General features: G+C 55.6%; 1 protein-coding gene across 1 annotated transcript in view; it reads right to left on the bottom strand.

The window, feature by feature from the left end:
- The window catches only part of LOC135535297 (cilia and flagella-associated protein 47-like), a 15,266-nt gene that overhangs the window by 616 nt on the left and 4,650 nt on the right, over window positions 1–10,000 (bottom strand). The window contains exons 4-7 of the mRNA XM_064961962.1: window positions 9,611–9,837; window positions 5,856–5,997; window positions 5,381–5,574; window positions 3,780–3,923 (exon numbers count right to left, since the gene is read on the bottom strand). Coding sequence (XP_064818034.1) covers window positions 3,780–3,923; window positions 5,381–5,574; window positions 5,856–5,997; window positions 9,611–9,837 — 707 coding nt within the window. The remainder of the gene's footprint in view (window positions 1–3,779; window positions 3,924–5,380; window positions 5,575–5,855; window positions 5,998–9,610; window positions 9,838–10,000) is intronic.

Genomic DNA, 10,000 nt, shown 5'->3' with positions numbered 1-10,000 from the left:
AGACAGGAACACACACACACACACAGACAGGAACACACACACAGACACACAGACAGGAACACACAGACATGAACACACAGACAGGAACACACACACAGACACACAGACAGGAACACACACCCACACACACACACACACACACACAGACAGGAACACACATACACACCCACAGACAGGAACACACACACACACACACACACACACACACACACACACACACACACACACACACACACATAGACAGGAACACACACACGGACACACAGACAGGAACACACACACACACAGACAGGAACACACACACACACAGACAGGAACACACACACAGACAGGAACACACACACAGACAGGAACACACAGATAGGAACACAAACACATAGACAGGAACACAAACACATAGACAGGAACACAAACACATAGACAGGAACACACACACACACAGACAGACAGACAGGGGAAACAAAGAGAGACTGCTTTACAATGTGCTTATCAGGCCCTCCAGACAGAGAGAGAGAGAGAGACAAAGAGAGACTGCTTTACAATGGGCTTATCAGGCCCTCCAGACAGATAGAGAGAGAGACAAAGAGAGACTGCTTTACAATGGGCTTATCAGGCCCTCCAGACAGAGAGAGAGAGACAAAGAGAGACTGCTTTACAATGGGCTTATCAGGCCCTCCAGACAGAGAGAGAGAGAGACAAAGAGAGACTGCTTTACAATGGGCTTATCAGGCCCTCCAGACAGACAGAGAGAGAGAGACAAAGAGAGACTGCTTTACAATGGGCTTATCAGGCCCTCCAGACAGAGAGAGAGAGAGAGACAAAGAGAGAGGTGGGAGGAAAGAGAGCCAATAAAGCCCTTGAATTGAATTGAAGAGAGAGAGCGATGGGGGAGAGGGAGAGAGAGAGCGAGGGGGAGGGAGAGAGAGAGCGAGGGGGAGAGAGCGATGGGGGAGAGGGGGAGAGAGCGATGGGGGAGAGGGAGAGAGAGCGATGGGGGAGAGGGAGAGAGAGAGCGAGGGGGAGTGGGAGAGAGAGAGCGAGGGGGGAGAGAGACGATGGGGGAGAGGGAGAGAGAGCGATGGGGGAGAGGGAGAGAGAGAGCGAGGGGGAGTGGGAGAGAGAGAGCGAGGGGGAGCGGGAGAGAGAGAGCGAGGGGGAGAGGGAGAGAGAGAGCGATGGGGGAGAGGGAGAGAGAGAGCGAGGGGGAGAGGGAGAGAGAGAGCGAGGGGGAGTGGGAGAGAGAGAGCGAGGGGGAGTGGAGAGAGAGAGGAGGGGCGAGAGGGAGAGAGCGATGGGGAGAGAGAGAGAGCGATGGGGGAGAGGGAGAGAGAGCGAGGAGGGAGAGAGGGAGGAGAGGGAGAGCGATGGGGGAGAGGGAGAGAGAGAGAGCGAGTGGGGGAGAGAGAGAGGCGGGAGAGAGAGAGCGAGGGGGAGTGGGAGAGAGAGAGCGAGGGGGAGCGGGAGAGAGAGAGCGATGGGGGAGCAGGGAGAGAGAGAGCGATGGGGGAGAGGGAGAGAGAGAGCGATGGGGGGAGAGGGAGAGAGAGAGCGAGGGGGAGAGGGGAGAGAGAGAGCGAGGGGGAGTGGGGAGAGAGAGAGCGAGGGGGAGCGGAGAGAGAGAGAGCGATGGGGGAGCAGGGAGAGAGAGAGCGATGGGGGAGAGGGAGAGAGAGACGATGGGGGAGAGGGAGAGAGAGAGCGATGGGGGAGTGGGAGAGAGAGAGCGGGGGAGAGAGAGAGAGCGAGGGGAGCGGGAGAGAGAGCGATGGGGGAGAGGGAGAGAGAGAGCGATGGGGGAGAGGGAGAAGCGAGGAGAGGGAGGAGAGCGAGAGAGAGGAGAGCGAGGGGGAGCGGAGAGAGAGAGCGATGGGGAGAGGGAGAGAGAGAGATGGGGGAGGGGGAGAGGGAGAGATGGTTTTAATGGGGGAGAGGGAGAGAGAGCGAGGGGGAGTGGGAGAGAGAGAGAGCGAGGGGAGCGGAGAGAGGAGAGCGTATGGGGGAGAGGGAGAGAGAGAGCGATGGGGGAGAGGGAGTGGTTTTTGAGGGGGATGGAGAGAGAGCGAGGAGAGGGAGAGAGAGAGCGATGGGGGGAGAGGGAGAGACAGAGCGATGGGGGAGCGAGAGAGAGAGCGAGGGGGAGAGAGAGATGATGGGGAGTGGGAGAGAGGAGATGGGAGGGAGAGGGAGAGAGAGAGCGAGGGGGAGTGGGAGAGAGAGAGCAGGGGAGCGGGAGAGAGAGAGCGAAGGAGAGAGGGAGAGAGCGATGGGGGAGAGAGAGGCGAGGGAGAGAGACAGCGATGGGGGAGAGGTGAGAGAGATGAGAGGGAGAGAGAGAGCGATGGGGGAGGAGGGAGAGACGTGGGGGAGAGAGGAGAGGAGAGAGCGAGGGGAGAGAGAGAGCGAGGGGGAGTGGAGAGAGAGAGCGAGGGGGAGCGGGAGAGAGAGAGCGATGGGGGGAGAGAGGGAGAGAGAGAGCGATGGGGGAGAGGGAGAGGGAGAGAGCGATGGGGGGAGCGAGAGAGCGAGGCGAGGAGAGGGAGAGAAGCGAGGGGGAGAGGGAGAGAGAGAGCGATGGGGAGCGGGAGAGAGAGCGATGGGGGAGCGGGAGAGAGAGAGCGATGGGGAGCGGGAGAGAGAGAGCGATGGGGAGCGGGAGAGAGAGAGCGAGGAGAGAGAGAGCGAGAGGGAGAGGGAGAGAGAGAGCGATGGGGAGGAGAGAGAGAGCGAGGAGAGAGAGAGAGCGAGGGGAGCGGGAGAGAGAGCGATGGGGGAGAGGGAGAGAGAGAGCGAGGGGGAGAGGGAGAGAGGCGATGGGGGAGAGGGAGAGAGAGAGCGATGGGGGAGAGGGAGAGAGAGAGCGAGGGGAGCGAGAGAGAGAGGCAATGGGGGAGAGGGAGAGAGAGAGCAATGGGGAGAGGGAGAAGAGAGACGAGGGGAGCGGGAGAGAGACAGAGAGAGATAGAGATGCTGTGTCATGTATCAATCCAGACAGTGAACAAAACAACTCAACTCTGAAGCTGTCAAATGTCAGCTCTACCTCAGTTGCTGAGATACACTAAGGAACAATAGACACAGATATAGACGCTCCTTCTACAGCCAAAAGGTAGAAGTGTAGATTAAATGTCCAATGATTCATCACTCATTACCTGACCTCAACTCTCTCTCTCTCCCCCACTCTCTCTCTCTCCCCCACTCTCTCTCTCTCCACCACTTTCTCTCTCTCCACCACTCTCTCTCTCCCTCTATCTCTATCTATCCCCCTCTCTCTCTCTCTCTCCATGTCCCTCTCTCTATCTATCCCTCTCTCTCCCCACTCTCTCTCTCATCCCCAATCTCTCTATATCTCCCCCTCTATCTCTATCTATCCCCCTCTCTCTCTCTATCTCTCTCTCCCCCACTCTCTCTCTCTCCCCCCACTCTCTCTCTCTCTCCCCCACTCTCTCTCTCCCCCACTCTCTCTCTCTCTCTCTCTCTCTCCTTCTCCCTCACTCTCTCTCTCCCCAACTCTATCTCTATTTCCCACTCTCTCTCTCCCCCACTCTCTCTCTCTCTCTCTCTCTCTCCTTCTCCCTCTCTCTCTCTCTCCCCCACTCTCTCTCCCTCTCTCCATATCTCTCTCCCTCTCCCTGTCCATCTATCTATGTCTCCCCCTCTCTCTCTCCCCTTGTTAAAAAGTGAAGAGAGAGGGTAAGGCAGGACAGAGAGAAGACAGGGAAACAGGAGGCGGAAGAGGAAGAGGAGGAAGAGGCGGAGCAGGAGCAGGGGGATGAGTGTATTACCGTGACGATGCTCTGTGTGGTGGGTCTAAAGGTAAGGGGGTAACAGGTCTTCTCCCCGGCCCGTATGTACACCACAGGAGGGCCGTAGAAACCACAGCCACTAACCAAGCCTCGCAGACGCCAGTCCTGTCTGCTCTCATTGATCTGGAGAGAATACAGGAAAGATGAGACACACACATCCTATTTTTCCCAACCCAACCCCCAACCCTAATCCCAAACCCTAACCCCTAACCCAACCCCCAACCCTAACCCCAACCCAAACCCTAACCCCTAACCCAACCCTAATCCCAAACCCTAACCCCTAACCCAACCCCCAACCCTAACCCTAACCCCTAACCCAACCCCTAACCCCTAACCCCTAACCCAACCCTAACCCTAACCCCTAACCCTAACCAATAACCCCTAACCCTAACCCCTAACCCCTAACCCTAACCCAAACCTAACCCCTAACCCTAATGCTAATTCTAAACCTAATTCTAACCAAAACCTAGCCCCTAAACCTAAATTAGCCTTTGTCCTCATGTGGACCTGGGAGATGTCCCCACCAGAGAGAACGTTCCTTGTTTTATTCTCCTTGTGGAGACAACTGGGGATTTACAGTACCATGAGGATAGTAATACAAACCCCCCCACACACACACACCCAACACGCACGCACGCACACACCCAACAAACCCAACACCCATGCACGCACACACACCACACACACACACACACCCAACATACACACACACCCAACACACACACACAACACACACCCAACATACACATACACAACACACACCCAACACACACAACATACACACACACACATACACACAAAACACACACAACATACACCCAACACACACACACACACACCCAACACACACTTACACACACACACCCAACACACACAACACACACACACACCCAACACACACACCAACACACACACACACACACACATACACACACCCAACACACACATACACACACACCCAACACACAACACACACGCACACACATACACACACACAACACACAATTCAACTCAACAGCCACTCCAGAGCACAAAGCCTGGCACCTCCACATCTCCTCTTCCTCCTCCTCCTCCTTCCCCTCCCCTGTCCCTCCTCCTCCTCCACCTCTCTCCTCCTTCCCCTCTCTCTTCTTCCTCCTCCTCCACCTCTCTCCTCCTTCCCCTTTCTCCTCCTACTCCTTCCCCTTTCTCCTCCTCCTCCTTCCCTTTCTCCTCTTTCCCCTCTCTCCTCCTCCTCCTCCACCTCTCTCCTCCTGTCCCTCCTCCTCCTCTCCTGTCCCTCTCTCCTGTCCCTCCTCCTCCTCCTTCCCCTCCCCTGTCCCTCCTCCTCCACCTCTCTCCTCCTTCCCCTCTCTCCTGTCCCTCCCCCTCCTCCTTCTCCTCCCCTGTCCCTCCTCCTCCTCCACCTCTCTCCTCCTTCCCCTCTCTCCTGTCCCTCCTCCTCCACCACCTCTCTCCTCCTTCCCCTCTCTCCTCCTCCTCCTCCACCTCTCTCCTCCTTCCCCTCTCTCCTCATGCTCCTCCTCCACCTCTCTCCTCCTTCCCCTCTCTCCTGTCCCTCCTCCTCCTCCTCCACCTACCAGAGGGATGTCCTGAGTGACAGACAGGTGAGCGGGCGTGGTGAACTCTAGCTGGGCGTGTCCTCCCTCTGCGGTAACCACAGCTTCCAGCAGGTAGACTCTGATGTCACGCCACGACTGCAGAACCAGCTGGCACCGGAACCGACCGGCCACGTGGGCATGGAACCTCAGTGGTACCATCACCACCTCAGAGTCTGGACAGAGAGGGGAGGGGGATAGGAGTGTATGGGTGTCTGTCTGTCTGTCTGTCTGTCTGTCTGTCTGTCTGTCTGTCTGTGTGTGTGTGTGTGTGTATGTGTTTGTGTCTGTATGCGTGTGTCTGTCTGTGTGTGTGTGTGTGTGTGTGTGTGTGTGTGTGTGTGTGTGTGTGTGTGTGTGTGTGTGTGTGTGTGTGTGTGTGTCGTCTATGTCGTTTGTGTGTGTGTGTGTGTGCGTGTGCGTGTGCGTGTCTGTGTGTGTGTGTGTGTGTGTGTACCTGTGAGGTTGTCCTGTGTGACCCGTGCGTCCCTGGCCACTGGCAGAGTGATGGTATGAGGGAAGAGGAAGTGTTCCGGTAGAGAAACCTCCACATGGTACTCTACCACCTGGGACTGGACTGGACCAGGGACCAGCAGGGACTGGAGAAGAGGAGAGAGACGGTCAGACTGGACCAGGGACCAGCAGGGACTGGAGGAGAGGAGAGAGACGGTCAGACTGGACCAGGGACCAGCAGGGACTGGAGGAGAGGAGAGAGACAGTCAGGCTGGACTGTACCAGGGACCAGCAGGGACTGGAGGAGAGGAGAGAGACGGTCAGACTGGACCAGGGACCAGGAGGGACTGGAGGAGAGGAGAGAGACGGCCAAACTGGACCAGGGACCAGGAGGGACTGGAGGAGAGGAGAGAGACGGTCAGACTGGACTGGACCAGGAGGGACTGGAGGAGAGGAGAGAGACGGTCAGACTGGACTGAACCAGGGACCAGGAGGGACTGGAGGAGAGGAGAGAGACGGTCAGACTGGACCAGGGACCAGGAGGGACTGGAGGAGAGGAGAGAGACGGTCAGACTGGACTGGACCAGGGACCAAGAGGGAATGGAGGAGAGGAGAGAGACGGTCAGACTGGACTGGACCAGGGACCAAGAGGGAATGGAGGAGAGGAGAGGAGAGAGACGGTCAGACTGGACTGGACCAGGAGGGACTGGAGGAGAGGAGCGAGACGGTCAGATTGGACTGGACCAGGGACCAGGAGGGACTGGAGGAGAGAGATGGTCAGACTGGACCAGGGACCAGGAGGGACTGGAGGAGAGAAGAGAGACGGTCAGACTGGACTGGACCAGGAGGGACTGGAGGAGAGGAGAGAGACGGTCAGACTGGACTGGACCAGGGACCAAGAGGGAATGGAGGAGAGGAGAGGAGAGAGACGGTCAGACTGGACTGGACCAGGAGGGACTGGAGGAGAGGAGAGAGACGGTCAGATTGGACTGGACCAGGGACCAGGAGGGACTGGAGGAGAGGAGAGAGACGGTCAGACTGGACTGAACCAGGGACCAGGAGGGACTGGAGGAGAGGAGAGAGACGGTCAGACTGGACCAGGGACCAGCAGGGACTGGAGGAGAGGAGAGAGACGGTCAGACTGGACCAGGGACCAGCAGGGACTGGAGGAGAGGAGAGAGACGGTCAGACTGGACCAGGGACCAGCAGGGACTGGAGGAGAGGAGAGAGACGGTCAGACTGGACCAGGGACCAGCAGGGACTGGGGTAGAGGAGAGAGATGGTCAGACTGGACTGGACCAGGGACCAGGAGGGACTGGAGGAGAGGAGAGAGACGGTCAGACTGGACTGGACCAGGGACCAAGAGGGAATGGAGGAGAGGAGAGAGATGGTCAGACTGGACTGGACCAGGAGGGACTGGAGGAGAGGAGAGAGACGGTCAGACTGGACTGAACCAGGGACCAGGAGGGACTGGAGGAGAGGAGAGAGATGGTCAGACTGGACTGGACCAGGGACCAGGAGGGACTGGAGGAGAGGAGAGAGACGGTCAGACTGGACTGAACCAGGGACCAGGAGGGACTGGAGGATAGGAGAGAGACGGTCAGACTGGACTGGACCAGGGACCAAGAGGGAATGGAGGAGAGGAGAGAGACGGTCAGACTGGACTGGACCAGGAGGGACTGGAGGAGAGGAGAGAGACGGTCAGATTGGACTGGACCAGGAGGGACTGGAGGAGAGAGATGGTCAGACTGGACCAGGGACCAGGAGGGACTGGAGGAGAGCAGAGAGACGGTCAGACTGGACTGAACCAGGGACCAGGAGGGACTGGAGGAGAGGAGAGAGACGGTCAGACTGGACCAGGGAAAAGGAGGGACTGGAGGGGAGGAGAGAGACGGTCAGACTGGACCAGGGAAAAGGAGGGACTGGAGGGGAGGAGAGAGACGGTCAGACTGGACTGTACCAGGGACCAGCAGGGACAGACAGGAGGCCAGGAGGGCAAAGAGAGAGAGAGAGTCAGAGTTGTGAGGTCTGGGGTCCGCTCACCAACCAAGACTTCACAAAATGGGACAACCACCAAATTGAGACTCTGCACGCAGAATTCTGCAAAAATATCCTCTGTGTACAACGAATAACACCAAATAATGCATGCAGAGCAGAATTAGGCCGATACCCACTAATTATCAAAATCCAGAAAAGAGCTGTTAAATTCTATAACCACCTAAAAGGAAGCGATTCCCAAACCTTCCATAATAAAGCCATCACCTACAGAGAGATGAACCTGGAGAAGAGTCCCTAAGCAAGCTGGTCCTGGGGCTCTGTTCACAAACACAAACACACCCTACAGAGCCCCAGGACAGCAACACAATTAGACCCAACCAAATCATGAGAAAACAAAAAGATAATTACTTGACACATTGGAAAGAATTAACAAAAAAACAGAGCAAACTAGAATGCTATTTGGCCCTAAACAGAGAGTACACAGCGGCAGAATACCTGACCACTGTGACTGACCCAAACTTAAGGAAAGCTTTGACTATGTACAGACTCAGTGAGCATAGCCTTGCTATTAAGAAAGGCCGCCGTAGGCAGACATGGCTCTCAAGAGAATACAGGCTATGTGCTCACTGCCCACAAAATGAGGTGGAAACTGAGCTGCACTTCCTAACCTCCTGCCCAATGTATGACCATATTAGAGACACATATTTCCCTCAGATTACACAGATCCACATAGAATTCGAAAACAAACCCAATTTTGAAAAACTCCCATATCTACTGGGTGAAATTCCACAGTGTGCCATCAGAGGAGCAAGATTTGTGACCTGTTGCCACGAGAAAAGGGCAACCAGTGAAGAACACACACCATTGTAAATACAACCCATATCTATGCTTATTTATTTTATCTTGTGTCCTTTACCATTTGTACATTGTAAAAACACTGTATATATATATAATATGACATTTGTAATGTCTTTATAGTTTTGAAACTTCTGTATGTGTGATGTCTACTGTTAATTTTTATTGTTTATTTCACTTTATATATTATCTACCTTACTTGCTTTGGCAATGTTAACACATGTTTCCCATGCCAATAAAGCCCTTGAATTGAATTGAATTGAGAAACAGAGAGAGAGAGAGAGAGAGAAACAGAGAGAGAGAGAGAGAGAGAGAGAGAGAGAGAGAGAGAGAGAGAGAGACAGAGAGAGAGAGAAAGAGCTGTCCAGTGTGTGTGTGTGTCTGTCTGTGTGTGTGTGTGTGTGTGTGTGTGTGTGTGTGTGTGTGTCTACTGTCTACCTGTGTGTGTGTCTGTCTGTGTGCGTGTGTCTACTGTCTACCTGTGTGTGTGTGTGTGTGTGTGTCTACTGTCTACCTGTGTGTGTGTGTGTGTGTGTGTGTGTGTGTGTGTGTGTGTGTGTGTGTGTGTGTGTGTGTGTGTGTGTGTGTGTGTGTGTGTGTGTGTGTCTCTGTGTGTGTCTACTGTCTACCTGTGTGTGTGTGTGTGTGTCTCTCTGTGTGTGTCTCCTGTCTACCTGTGTGTGTGTGTCTCTGTGTGTGTGTCTCCTGTCTACCTGTGTGTGTGTGTCTCTGTGTGTGTGTCTACTGTCTACCTGTGTGTGTGTGTCTCTGTGTGTGTGTCTCCTGTCTACCTGTGTGTGTGTCTCCTGTCTACCTGTGTGTGTGTCTCCTGTCTACCTGTGTGTGTGTCTCCTGTCTACCTGTGTGTGTGTCTCCTGTCTACCTGTGTGTGTGTCTCCTGTCTACCTGTGGGGTGGTGAGTGCGGCGGCCGCCACCCCGGCCCGGACGGTGCTGCTGTCCAGAGTGTGTGTGAGGCTGCGCCTCTTCTTCTCCACAGGGCTCATCCTCTGCTGCCCCACGGTGGCCAGCGCCCGCTCCCACAGCCCGTTCACCAGGGGGACACACACCACCTCATCCAGGGTGCTGCCCACGCCGCAACGCAGGTTCACCGCAGGCCTGGGATCAGCACCATCTAGCAGACACACAGGGCATACGGAAACACACACAGGCCTGGGATCAGCACCATCTAGCAGACACACAGGGCATACGGAAACACACACAGGCCTGGGATCAGCACCATCTAGCAGACACACAGGGCATATGGAAACACACACAGGCCTGGGATCAGCACCACA

The sequence above is a fragment of the Oncorhynchus masou genome, unplaced genomic scaffold (assembly GCF_036934945.1).
Source record: "Oncorhynchus masou masou isolate Uvic2021 unplaced genomic scaffold, UVic_Omas_1.1 unplaced_scaffold_4743, whole genome shotgun sequence".
Taxonomy (NCBI): domain Eukaryota; kingdom Metazoa; phylum Chordata; class Actinopteri; order Salmoniformes; family Salmonidae; genus Oncorhynchus; species Oncorhynchus masou.
Note: the sequence above shows the minus strand (reverse complement) of the source record. Positions and strands in the feature narration are given on the sequence as shown.